The 14,193-nt window shown below is 46.5% G+C and overlaps 1 protein-coding gene across 1 annotated transcript; it reads left to right on the forward strand.

Moving 5' to 3' along the window:
* The first annotated feature begins 3,055 nt into the window (after positions 1-3,055).
* LOC141106566 (uncharacterized) lies at positions 3,056-11,126 on the forward strand. The gene is made up of 6 exons (XM_073597438.1): positions 3,056-3,207; positions 3,802-4,342; positions 7,074-7,225; positions 7,646-7,783; positions 7,870-7,993; positions 8,475-11,126. Exons 2-6 carry the CDS (start codon positions 3,811-3,813, stop codon positions 10,730-10,732), a joined length of 3,204 nt encoding a protein of 1,067 aa, XP_073453539.1. The 5' UTR covers positions 3,056-3,207; positions 3,802-3,810; the 3' UTR covers positions 10,733-11,126.
* Positions 11,127-14,193: the final 3,067 nt, after the last annotated feature.

Genomic DNA, 14,193 nt, shown 5'->3' on the forward strand with positions numbered 1-14,193 from the left:
AGCAGGTGTGTTCCAGGATCACCAGCAGATGTTTTCCAGAATCACCAGCAGGTGTGTTCCAGGATCACCAGCAGTTGTGTTCCAGGATCACCAGCAGTTGTGTTCCAGGATCACTAGCAGTTGTGTTCCAGGATCACCAGCAGTTGTGTTCCAGGATCACCAGGAGGCGTGTTCCAGGATCACCAGCAAGCATGTTCTCAAGATTCATCAGCAGGCATGTTTCCAGAATCAACAGCAGGTGTGTTCCCAAGATCACCAGCAGGTGTGTTCCAGGATCACCAGAAGGTGTGCTCCAGGATCACCAGAAGATGTGTTACAGGATCACCAGCGGGTGTTTTCCAGGATCACCAGCTGGTTTGTTCCCAGGATCACCAGCGGGAGTGTTCCCTGGATCACCAGCAGGAGTGTTCTGGGATCACCAGCAGATGTTTTCCAGAATCACCAGCAGGTGTGTTTTCGGGATCACCAGCGGGAGTGTTCCGGGATCACCAGCAGGAGTGTTCCGGGATCACCAGCAGATGTTTTCCAGGATCACCAGCAGGTGTGTTCCAGGATCACCAGCAGGTCGTGTTTCCAGGATCACCAGGAGGCATGTTCCAGGATCACCGGCAGGCATGTTCTCAAGATTTACCAGCAGGCGTGTTTCCAGGATCACCAGCAGGTGTGTTCCAGGATCACCAGCAGGTGTGTTTCCAGGATCACCAGCAGGTGTGTTCCAGGATCACAGCAGGTGTGTTCCAGGATCACCAGCAGGTGTGTTTCCAGTATCACCAGCAGGTGTGTTTCCAGTATCACCAGCAGGTGTGTTTCCAGTATCACCAGCAGGTGTGTTTCCAGTATCACCAGCAGGTGTGTTTCCAGTATCACCAGCAGGTGTGTTCCAGGATCACCAGCAGGTGTGTTTCCAGTATCACCAGCAGGTGTACTCCAGTACCACCAGCAGATGTTTTCCAGAATCACCAGCAGGTGTGTTCCAGGATCACCAGCCAGTGTTTTCCAGAATCACTAGCAGGTGTGTTCCAGTACCACCAGCAGATGTTTTCCATAATCACCAACAGGTGTGTTCCAGGATCACCAGCAGAAGTGTTCCCTGGATCACCAGCAGGAGTGTTCCAGGATCACCAACAGATGTTTTCCAGAATCACCAGCAGGTGTGTTCCAGGATCATCAGCAGGTGTGTTCCAGGATCACCAGCAGATGTCTTCCCTGAATCGCCAGCAGAAGTGTTCCGGGATCACCAGCAGATGTTTTCCAGAATCACCAGCAGGTGTGTTCCAGGATCACCAGCAGATGTTTTCCAGAATCACCAGCAGTTGTGTTCCAGGATCACCAGCAGTTGTGTTCCAGGATCACTAGCAGTTGTGTTCCAGGATCACCAGCAGTTGTGTTCCAGGATCACCAGGAGGCGTGTTCCAGGATCACCAGCAAGCATGTTCTCAAGATTCATCAGCAGGCATGTTTCCAGAATCAACAGCAGGTGTGTTCCCAAGATCACCAGCAGGTGTGTTCCAGGATCACCAGAAGGTGTGCTCCAGGATCCCCAGAAGATATGTTACAGGATCACCAGCAGGTGTTTTCCAGGATCACCAGCTGGTTTGTTCCCAGGATCACCAGCGGGAGTGTTCCCTGGATCAGCAGCAGGAGTGTTCCCTGGATCACCAGCAGGAGTGTTCTGGGATCACCAGCAGATGTTTTCCAGAATCATCAGCAGGTGTGTTCCGGGATCACCAGCAGGAGTGTTCCGGGATCACCAGCAAGAGTGTACCGGGATCACCAGCAGATGTTTTCCAGGATCACCAGCAGGTGTGTTCCAGGATCACCAGCAGGTCGTGCTTCCAGGATCACCACGAGGCATGTTCCAAGATCACCGGCAGGCATGTTCTCAAGATTTACCAGCAGGCGTGTTTCCAGGATCACCAGCAGGTGTGTTTCAGGATCACCAGAAGTTGTGCTCAAGGATCACCAGAAGATGTGTTACAGGATCACCAGCTGGTGTTTTCCAGGATCACCAGCTGGTTTGTTCCCAGGATCACCAGCAGATATGTTACAGGATCACCAGTAGGTGTGCTCCAGGATCTACAGGTGTGTTACAGTATCACCAGCAAGTGTTTTCCAGGATCACCAGAAGGCGTGTTACAGGATCACTGGCAGGTGTGTTCCAGGATCACCAGCAGAAGTCTTCCCTGGATCACCAGCAGGAGTGTCCCCTGGATCACCAGCAGGAGTGTTCCAGGATCACCAGCAGGCATGTTTTCAGGATCACCAGCAGGCGTGTTCAAGGATCACCAGTGGGCATGTTCTCAGGATCACCAGCAGGCATATTTCAAGGATCACCAGCAGGTGTGTTTCCAGGATCACCAGCAGGTGTGTTCCAGGATCACCAGAAGGCATGTTCTCAAGATCACTAGCAGGCGTGTTCCCAGGATCACCAGCAGTTGTGTTACAGGATCACCAGCAGGTTTTTTCCAGTATCACCAGCTGACGTGTTCTCAGGATCACCGGTAGAAGGTGTGTTAAAATCCATTTTCTTCTGCAGCAGAATCTTCCCCAACCTCCGGGTCTCTAAAGTTCTGTTCCTTCTGTAAAAGCCATGACCCTCCTATGTGCACACACACTCTTTCTTAATTTGCCAAGCTGCTCTATATATATATCTTCTGCAATCCAATTCAGCAGGCTTTTTTACAATGCTTTATGTTTTTTTTTTTTTTAATGCATTCCACTCCAATATTAGTTGATATTCCCAGAGACCAGTGCAAACATTTCAGACAACTACTCACCATACAGAACTGTAATACAATTATAATATACCTCAGAACATACACAATATGATGGAACCTGAAACAATCTAGTGAGGTTTTTAGTCGTTATAGAGAAATCACTCAATACTAGGTTTGCTCTGACAGACCACAAGAAAATGGCCGCCCCTCTCCTAATTTTGCCGCTCTAGCGTTCGCTTTGCTGTACACGCCCACCTCACGCTCCATATTTGGTCAGGCCATTGATCGCAGAGGGAAAGACTGGACAGTAAGCGGTGGGATAGGCGTGGTCTAGGACCTTACGGAGTGGGTCTGAAAACCGGAAGCGCTTCTGGAGCGCACAGATGGAACGCAGCGGCAGGAAGTGCTCTTCCTCTTAAAGGGATGTGCTTCCAGTTCGGGCAGATGCTGGAGGGAGCAGGAGGGGAGGGTCTGCAGCGGGTATAGACGGGTAATTCAGGAGAAAACGTGATGGAAAGCCCATAAATTTGCATGTTCTCCCACATGTGCTGCAGGGCCCCCTTTTTTTATATACCTGCCTGTCAGCCAGACTCCTCCCTCTCCCCCAGCAGGCCAATTACTACTGGCTGTTGACAGGTTATATTAGCATGAATTTAAAGGGACATTCCACTGTGGATGTATCCAGCCTCTTTTTGAAACGTAAATGTGGTCAGGCCCTTCACGCGGTCACCCAACTTTATAGCCCCGCCTTTCTGTTTTTGCCCGGTGGCAGCACAGGCAGCCTGAGCTCAACGCCAAGTCTTTCTTTCCTGGACGGAGCTTGGTGGCAAAGCCTCACAACTTAGTAACCGGTCCCTATATGGGATCGTGTGTAGAACGGTAGTCAATAAATGTTTCTAAAGGGAGTGCATGTTAACAGTGGACATTAAAGGACAGGGCAGGCGAGGTCAAGCTTTGAGGCTTTAGATAACAACAATAAATGGGTCAACAGTGTGGTCTCTCTTCCTGGTGGAGGCGGAGAGCACGGATGACTCTGGCGGCCATTTTTACACTGTGCAAATTTTTTTTTCTCTTTATCATACAGGCCATCAAGATGCCGACATGTATGGTCCAATCGTGTCCGTACTCGAAGTTGGGAAAGCCGCAGCAGCCGGGTACCGCCCTCCATGCCTTCCCCAGTAGCGCCCGGCGTATAAGGAGCTGGCTGGAAAGGACGGGGCACAGATTCAAGGACATAGACGCCTTTATCAGAAGAATCTTGGCTACGAGGAAAGACGGGGACTACCGGATATGCTCCACACACTTTGCCAAGGACAGTTATGTGCTCTCGGGTAATGCCAAGGTGCTCAAGACGGATGCCATGCCCACCATCTTTCCTGCGGGCAGCAAGCTGATCCGTGAGGCCTGCTGTCTGAGGTCTACCAGAAAGGCACGCCTGGCCTGCCGGCGGAACACGGCCAGGTCACTGAAGCCCAGCTTGACCAGTGCCACCACAGCTCCAGTTCTGACTAAGACGGAGGCGGCCATGCAAACAGAGGACGGCCCCTCTACTGCGCATCGAGCCGCACAAACCGAGGAGCTGTTTGCTCTTGAGGATCAGAGTGACAGCAGTCAAGATCAGCGGCGTAAGTAATAAGACGGACCCACCCGATCCGTTTGTGGACCTATTATTTGGATCACCTTGGAGCAGTGGTGGTCAACTTGAAAATTATTTGGGGCCTCAAGTGTGTCCCCCAGTGCTTCCAGAGGGCTGCACAATAGCAGTGCCTTTTCTTTTGTTGACTTGCATTGCATCAACAGGCAGTCCGTTCAAAAATGTTGGGCTGCAACCCCCCTTGTCTTCACCGGTGGTCAGCCATAGTTCTGTTTACCTTTCCCACCTCAGGTGGTGGTCAGTAGGGATGAGCTTGGGTTCAGTCATTTTTTTTTCTCTCTTCTGTTCTCTTTCATATCCCCCTCGTTCCCCTTTACCCCTAGTCCTCTTTTTTTGCTCTCCCACACTGTCACGCTTACCCTTAACGCAGGTGGTCAGATACTATAGCTGGCTAATATGTTCTTCACCTATAGCAGCCCCCTTCCCCATAAGGCAAGCAGGCCTACCGGTACTCGGTTGCCCACCGAACTTTTACACAATGCTATAGTACCTGACCACCACGCCAGGGCATGCGTGAACTGAGCAAAGCAAACAGGTACTTGCAGTTGGCAGACAGGCAGAGTGGTTCAATGACAGTTCAGGTAACAGGCAGGCAGATTTCAGAGAATAGTCGTTATCCGATCCTAGATCATACACAGGGAAATCCAATCTAGCAGAGCAGGGCAGACAGACAGGGAGCTTGATCAGATATTAAACAAGTTATCACACAGCATTACACTGCAGGCTTAAATCAGGTTTGGTCTCCACCCAGAGTCTGGCCACATCAATCACCTTGCAGGTGGATAGACATTCATGGAGAACGCCACAGCCAAAACCAGGATGCTGGAATGAAGAGCAGGATAGCTAGACACTCCGGACACATACCTGTAGTACCTCCCAACTATTTCATGTTCATCTAATTTACCTCATCAAGTGTACCCAATACTCATAATACACATACTTAGGTACAGTGGTGCTATAACACAAAGAAAAATAAAAAATCGTCCAATAAACACAAATTAATCAAAAGTTAAGGCTAAAAATAGAAGTAAAAAATAAATACAAATAAAAACCACCCAGTGCCCACTCACGATTCACTTAAAGTTGAACTATAGGCAAAACTTTTTTTTTTAATTTTGGATAGAGCAAGGAAGGGTTAAAACCCCTGCCAGATTTTTTTTTCCTGCCATCTTTGTCCCATTGCAGAGATTTCCCTTCACTTCCTGTTCTATAGCCAAATAGGAAGTGAGAGGAAATCCCTGCAAATTAAGGGAATACCTTGGGGTCACCAGAACTAGTGTCCCCATTGGAAGATTTCGGAATTTGGAAATTTCTTTTATTTTTACTTTCAAAGGTAATGGTAAACAGGACAATTACAGAGGATGAACAGGGGCACAGACAGCAATAAAAACATGACGGGGGTTCTAATCCATCTCCACTCTATCCAAAAAAGTTTTGCCTTAAGTTATACTTTAAAGTGTCCAAACTAAGTGTTCTTCATAAAGCAATCTTCTTAAAGTGGAACTCCACTCTCTCAATCAATATTAACTATTTTTTTTACATTTCTTGAGTTATTTCCTGGTTTCTAACCTAGACAAATTATGTCATGCATCCCAGGAGCCTTCAGATGGTTCACAGCTTGGTTGTCCACTGGAAACTATGTGGTCCACAGCTTGGTTGTCCACTGGAAACTAAGTGGTCCACAGCTTGGTTGTCCACTGGAAAATATGTGGTCCACAGCTTGGTTGTCTACTGGAAACTATGTTGTCCACTGGAAACTGTGGTCTTCAAATTGGTTGTCCACTGAAAATGGTGGTCGTCAGATTGATTGTCCATGCTCATGAACTACAGTTTTTCTTAACTGCTGGGATCTTCTCACAATCTTGAAGGACTCATGGGAACTATAGGGTTAAAATGTTTTTTTTCTCTCCCTGTTATTTTGTATTCTACATTACGATTTGTGCTATGCAATTGTCTTTTGCAATAAGGACCTCCTTTACCTTGAGGCTGTGTACCAACTCCAGTATATGGACCCTGTTTCATAAATAATTTCCCCAAAAAATTAAATATAGCTAAATGTTATTTTTGGGCTAAAGTCAACTTTGACCAGGATGTCCTCCATGCCACCACACCATATTCTAAGTTCATGTAGAAAGGAGGGGTTTGGTAAAATGGATGTGATCTGGAAGACACAGGCAGGTTGGTTTTGGTTTTTTGTCAATATCGATTCCAAAAATAGGTTGTAATTTTTATAACATATTTACGCCTACCTCTGTTACAACATTGGATGTAATGCTTCTTCACTGCACTTGTGGGCATTGTTCGAAGTAGGTTAGCAGTTTGAAGCCTACAAAGTACATGGACTCCCAGTTCTCTGAGGTCTCTGTGCAAAGGTCTCATCAAATGTTAAGTTGGGTAGATTTGATATCAGCCATAAACTTAGCCTCCTAAAATTTCCCATTGAAAAATTACCTTTATAGAAGACTTGATTCATTAGAAGCTTTTACTGTACTGGAGCCCAGAGCTTTGTTCACATTTAAGGGAATACCAGGGATGTCATATTTTATATAACCGCTGCATGGAATCTCACCACAGGCTCTGGGAACACACTTGGGAGAGAGAAGGGGAATCAACAACAGTTTGTTCTGCTATTATTTATTTACCTGAAGTGATTGATACAGTTGCCACCTCCCTGTCTTACTCACCCTCTGTTTCCATCCTAGCTGTCACTCCGTGTATGGATGAATATTGCCGAAACAAGGACATGGCCCAGAATATGGCGTCTGGTACTTCAAGGTGTGATAAGGGCTGGCGTCAAGTGACTAAAAAGATATTAAATCTCACCCTGGAGATCATCTACTTGCTGACCGGAGAGGTGAGGAGGATTCTGGGAGGTCACATGACATCACTCTTATCTCTATTAATAAAAAACACAGACCTGACCGGAGAGGTGAGGAGGATTCTGGGAGGTCACATGACATCACTCTTATCTCTATTAATAAAAACACAGACCTGACCCGAGAGGTGAGGAGGATTCTGGGAAGTCACATGACATCACTCTTATCTCTATTAAAAAAAAACACAGACCTGACCGGAGAGGTGAGGAGGATTCTGGTAGGGTCACATGACTTTGCTTTTATCTATTTTAATAAAACATTAAACTGACCGGAGAGGTGGAAAATATTCTGGGGGGTCACATGACATCACTCTTTTCTCTATTAATAAAACACAGACCTGACTGGAGGGGTGAGGAGGATTCTAGGAGGTCACATGATTATTTCTGTGCATGAAACAGAGATCTGATTGGGAAGGAGGAGACAGGAGCCAGAGCCCTCCCATGAAGTCTCAAACGCCATTCCTGACAATAGCGAGCAGCAACAGGCAGAAGATTCTAGAAGTCACCCAGAAGATCATTGGCCTGCTGACAGGAGAGGTGAGCGGTGGTGGGAATTCTGGGACATTATCCAGTAACAGACAAGCGATGTGTCTGGATGGTGACTGTATCATTGTGTGTGTCAGGTTCCTATAAGGTGTCAGGATGTCACTCTCTATTTCTCCATGGAGGAGTGGGAGTATTTAGAAGGACACAAGGATCATTCCAAGGACGTCATGATGGAGAACCCCCCACCCCTCACATTGTCAGGTAGGTTATGCTATAGACACTTTGAAATAGCAGTTTTAAAAAAAAAAGAGCTTTTGTTCCTCGGGGGCAGGGCTTCCTGGAATTGGTTTACATGCAGTTTAATTAAAAATGCCTGTGCAGCTACACCGAGAAAGAGAGGTGTGTATTCCACAGTTAAAAAACCAAATGGATGGGAATGCTTGCGATAAACTCGGTTACCAAAGGCAGTGTCCACTTTGATAAAGAAGATCCCAAATCCCACAGTGTGTATGTTTTTTGAGGCTTTAGTCTTCTTTACTAAATACATATTAATTTAAAATATGATGTTGTATTTCAGTCTTCTGGTTGAGCAATGGTGATAAGTTATATACTTGGTTAGTTTGCTACTAGGATTTACCTACCTCTGTAATGCTGAGGGAAACGAGACTTTTAATGATCTGCCTATAAATGACACCTTTGAGGCTCTTAAATTCTGTCATCTGTTCTTTTTTTTTTTTTCCAGATTCGTTCTTGGCTGAAAACTCTGCGAGATCTTCAAAGCCATTCTCTGCATTTAATAATATTGACGAAGGTTCCCATTTCGGCAAATCACGATGTGGATATCTCCCATGCTTTATACATACACTTTATTCAAGGTATCCTCCTGCCTGTGTTAATGAGAAGCATCTCCCATGCTCTGAAATCTCCACATCCACACGCCACGGAGAAGTTCCATCTTCTCATGTGAAGGAAGAGCTTCTTCCAGCTGAAGAACACCTCCCCAAGTCTAATATCTCCCAACCTACTTATCATGCACAACCAACAACTATTTATATTACGGAAAGACACCTTTCAGTCAAAGATCAGTTCCCAAAGTCTAATGTCTCCTCACCTACCCCTTTTACACAATCTACAACTATTCATGTTAAGGAAGTGCCCCTGTCAGATGAGGAACATCTCAACTCTGAGAACTCCTCACCCACCCATCATAGACAATCTAGAACTATTCATATTAAGAAAGGATCCCAGTCAGATGAAGAACATCTCCTCAACCCTAAGATTGTCACATCTCTACATAATACACAACCTTCAACTATTCATAATAAGAAAGGAACCCTGTCAGATGAAGAGCATCACATCAGTTTTAAGATCTCCCGACCCAGTAATCATAGACAATCTAGAACTATTTGTGCTAAGAAAGGATCCCTGTCAGATGAAGAACATCTCCTCAAACATAAGATCTTCACATCTGTACATCATACACAACCCACAAATATTAATATAAGGGAAGGAACCCTGTCAGATGAAGAGCATCTACCCAACCCTAAGCTCTCAACACCCACTCATAATAGACAACCTTCAACTAATCATGTTAATGATCGACACCTTTTAAATGAAGAGCATCTCCTCAGCTTTAAGATTTCCCGACCCAGTCATCATAGACAATCTAGAACTATTTGTGCTGAGAAAGGATCCCTGTTAGATGAAGAACATCTCAAACCTAAGAACTTCACACCTGTATATCAAACACAACCCACAACTATAAATAATAGAGAAGGAACCCTGGCAGATGAAGAGCATCTACACAACCCTAAGATCTCCCCACCCACTTATAATAGACAACATACAGCAATTTATGTTAAGGAAGGATCCCTGTCAAAGGAAGAGCATCTCCTGAATTCTAAGATGTCAACACCCATACATCATACAGAGCCTACAACTATTCATATTAAGGAGGGACCCCTACTGGCTGAGGAGCATCTCCCTCATGAGATGGACTATACAACTATTATTATTGATGAGAACTCAATGTCAAGCGATGAAGAGTGCCCTCCACACTCAGCCATTTCCATATCTCAAGGTCATTATACATTTGCTCCTGCTAGGAAGGGGCACCCGTCAAGTGACGTGGAACACTTTAAACACTCCAACCCCTGTTTACCTACCAGTCCCACACAGTATATTCCTGTCCATATTAATGATGAGTTTCTTGCCTGCCAACAACGTCTCCAACACCATGACATCCCTACACATCCTACAGAGGACCTGGTAGAGGAGGGGACCATCCTGAATGAAGATGGACTGTATGCAGATAGTTTAGCACCTGAGTGCGACAGGGACCTAAGCATCATTCCTGTAAATCTTTTGCCTGCTGGAAACCGGAGGACCTTTGTAAGCAGCCCAGAGTTTTCTGAACACTCATTATTTTGCCCAGAGTGTGGAAAGTTCTTTACAGATAAGGCAAGGGTCGAGGCCCACTTCCACTCCCACTGGGGTGAGAAACCCTACTGCTGTTCAGTGTGCCTGAAAGGTTTCTGCTCTAAGGCGAAACTCATCATCCATCAGATGATGCACTCGGGTGAGAAGCCCTATGCCTGCAGCGAGTGCGGCAAACGCTTTGCCCAAAACACCTATCTTCAGAGGCACATAAGAGGTCACACAGGGGAAAAACCATTCCCATGCTCCATCTGTGGCAAGTGCTTTGCATGCCGGTCAGACATGATGAAACATGAGTTCACTCACACAGGGGCTAGACCCCACCCCTGCGCCCTGTGTGGGAAACGGTTCACGAAGAAGTCACACCTCAACCGCCACATGCGTATTCACACGGGAGAAAGGCCATTTCGTTGCCCGGACTGTGGCCGGAGTTTTGGCTGCAACTCAGACATGGTCAGCCACCAGCGCATTCACCAAGGTGTCAAACCCTTTTCCTGCTCCGAGTGCGGAAAGCGCTTCTTACGGAAACAAGATGCTCAGAGGCACCAGACAATACACAGATAACAGAACAAGCGTCTTCGAGAACAAGAGATATCCTAAATATGGCTTGTTTAATAAAAGTATTAGACTGAGGTTTACTTATAAAAGAAATTCATTGTATGAATGTCTCAAGCATTTGCTCAGCTGTAATTTGCCTTATATGTTTATATTCTATGATCATCAGCATCATCTATTGGCCATAATGCGGTATTTTCTTAAAATACCTCAGTCAGGAAAATAACGCATTATGGCCATTAGATGGAGCTGGCAGTCCTAGAAAATAAACATATTAGTCGAATACAGGATTATTCATGACATTGTTTATAAATAGACTTCTAATGCTGACGTAGGTGAAGCCATGTCTAATATCTTAAGAGACAGTGGGAAAATCCAGATAAAGTCTGTATTTATTTTATCTTCAGTAAAAAAAATGCGTTTGTAATACGTGGTATCTGTAAACCTTTTTTAGGTTAAATTTCCCTCACCCTATAAACACTACCTGAGCAGCTTTGGCTAAAAGATGATAGTCACCCTGAAACATATTTCGGGAGTTGTGTGGAGTTGAACTTATAGGAAAGGCCACATTTGTACACCATATTGGTAAACCATCAAATATGGTATCCCCAGCATCCCTATTACATGCCCCTAAAAAACAACAAGTCACTACAGACACTGTTACGGTATCATCCTACAGTTCATTGTACATCTATAGCAGGGCTCTCCAAACGTTCTCAACAAAGGGACAGATTACTGTCCTTCGGGCTTTAGGGGCGTCGGAGTGTGGCCAACAGGAGTTGAAAATGCCATAGTGTCAGTGGGTTTAAACAATGCCTCAGGCTTAATGGTCAGAGGGAGTAACAAAATGACATGGCGCATGTGGTCACAATCAGAAGGAATAGTGCCCCATCATTGGGAAGAATAATGATCCATCATTGGGATCAGTGGGAGGAATAATGCCCCATCATTTGTGTCAGTGGGAAAAATAGCGACCTATCAGTGGGAGGAATAATGTCCCATCATTGGTATCAGTGGGAGGAATAGTCCCCCATCATTGATGTTAGTGGGAGGAATAGTGCCCCATCATTGGTATCAGTGGGAAGAACGGTGACCCGTCATTGGGAGGAATAGTGCCCCATCATTGGTGTTAGTGGGAGGAATAGTGCCCATCATTGATATCAGTGGGAGGAATAATGCCCCATCACTGGTATAAGTGGAAGGAATAGTGGCCCATCACTGGTGTCAGTGGGAGGAATAATGCCCCATCATTGGTGTCAGTGGGAGGAATAGTGCCCCATCGTTGGTATCAGCAGGAGAATAGTGGCACACCAGTGGGAGGGATAGTGCGCCAGCATTGTTATCAGTGGGAGGAATAGTGCCCCATCACTGGTATAAGTGGAAGAAATAGTGCCCCATCATTGGTGTCAGTGGGAGGAATAATGCGCCATCATTAGTGTCAGTGGGAGGAATAGTGCCCCATCATTGGTGTCAGTGGGAGGAATAGTGCCCCATCATTGGTGTCAGTGGGAGGAATAGTGCCCCATCATTGGTGTCAGTGGGAGGAATAGTGCCCCATCATTGGTGTCAGTGGGAGGAATAGTGCCCCATCATTGGTGTCAGTGGGAGGGATAGTGCGCCATCATTGGTGTCAGTGGGAAGAATAGTGCCTCATTATTGTTTTCAGTGTAAAGAATAGTGCCCAAAGGGCCGGATAAAGGCAACCAAAGGGCCGCATCTGGCCCGCGGGCCGCAGTTTGCAGACCACTGATCTACACAATGAGGATACTATATTTCCAGAAATACAGTGTTTCTGGCCCCTGACAGTGATCAACAGTTGGGAGCTAGTATTTGTGACCCCCCACCCCCTCCATTAGCTGGGCTGGCTGTTGCTGACAGCTGCCTTCAGGGGGTAAAGAGGCACACCCAGCCTGCAGCTCACTGGAGTACAAAATAGCAGGAATTTGGATTGGAGATTTGTTTGGAGGTCACCTAAGCATCTCTAGTCCTTCTCGGTATGGGAGGAGCATGTGACATTCTCCCTTGGCTCCCAGGATCCAGTGCTTAGACCCGAGAAGCCAATCTCCAGGCCCAAACACATTAACTAGGGAAGCATATCATTAACCCCTGTGTAAAGTCTACTCTAATACAAAGCTTATACAGGGTTTAGATCAATGGGTGGCAACTTACTAAGGACAGAGCCCTTAAAGGTGGCCCCTGACATCACCAAAGGGCTACATGTATTAGTTATTACATGTAATGCTACAGCAACCTGTTATGGATTGAAGACTTACTAGAGGAAATGGGCAAGGACTGTGCTAATGAAGTGGTTGTAGACCGGAGTCATGCTGCAGGAGAAAGTCATAGGCCGGGAAAATGTTACATGAAACTTCTAGAGATCACTGATATTAGAACCTCATTACAAATCACTGCTGGAGCCCAAGGGCCACACTGCAAAGACCAAAGGTCCACATGTAGCCCTAGCCACCTTGACATTCATAGCACTGGTGCTCATTGGAAGAAATGCTCATTAAGCTGGCCATACATACATGGGCATAGCATAAGGTTTTGCAGGGGTCACAATTGCAACACCGCCCCTAGCTCCAGGGGGCCCCTGCAGCCTCCCTGTCATATTATCATATCCTCCACAAAATCCAGCTCCAATCTGCCCTAGGGTCCCACAGCCACGCTACAGTACTGGGCTTCTACAGTCCACGCCCCTCTGTTCTCATTGGCTGGGTAGAAGCTGTGAGCCATTTCCTGAATGGAGAGGAGCATGGGGTGAGAGCAGCCCAGGATGGGGAAGTGTCTGTGCTGTGTGCTGGCAGCATGGAATGGTAACCAAGCTCATCGAGTTAAGAGGATAAGAGTGCCGTCCTGTAGCCACGATGGGACCGATGTCACTGGTGTCTTCTAGTCACTAGCTGGGATTCTCTGATCCCTGTCCTCTGATTCTCAAGCCGTGATCCCTGTCCTCTAATGTAAGGAGGAACTCTGGGAACTCAAAACTCTTAAGCCACTTTGAGTATGTTGGCGTGTGGTGGGTGTATCTGCACACGCGGTAGAAGTAGTGGGGGGGCCCAGGTCAACTTTTGCATCGGGGCCCACTAGCTTCAAGCTACGCCTCTGCATACATAGGTTAACTTTTGGCAGCTTCCTGCAAAATTCAATCTTTGTATGGCCCTACTGGCACCATCCAAAGCAATATTCCCAACGCACACGTTCCTGAAAATTGCTGTAGAGTAAATGCAAAAAACCCTGCTGCTCCCAGGTGATGTATAACGACCATAAGCTTCAAAGGATGCTGCAACTGTGGGGTGCATGCCCTGCCACAGCAAGCAGACTACTGATGAGGCAGTCTGCAACGTTGGCATTGACAAAGCACAATTTCGTGTGAAACGCACCTGCCTTCGTTCCCCTGCCCGTGTGGATTGTTTTTATATGTTTTGGATACATAAAGCCTTTTTTGCATCGTTTGGGAGTGCTGCCAT

Source organism: Aquarana catesbeiana, linkage group LG08 (assembly GCF_042186555.1).
Source record: "Aquarana catesbeiana isolate 2022-GZ linkage group LG08, ASM4218655v1, whole genome shotgun sequence".
NCBI lineage: Eukaryota > Metazoa > Chordata > Amphibia > Anura > Ranidae > Aquarana > Aquarana catesbeiana.

What these genes read in the sequence shown, in the direction of transcription:
- LOC141106566 (XM_073597438.1), top strand. Translation starts at nt 3,811, where the DNA reads ATGCCGACATGTATGGTCCAATCGTGTCCGTACTCGAAGTTGGGAAAG. An exon ending in CAGCAGTCAAGATCAGCGGC is followed by an intron (nt 4,343 to 7,073) that starts GTAAGTAATAAG and finishes TTTCCATCCTAG; the next exon opens with CTGTCACTCCGTGTATGGAT. An exon ending in TCTACTTGCTGACCGGAGAG is followed by an intron (nt 7,226 to 7,645) that starts GTGAGGAGGATT and finishes TGCATGAAACAG; the next exon opens with AGATCTGATTGGGAAGGAGG.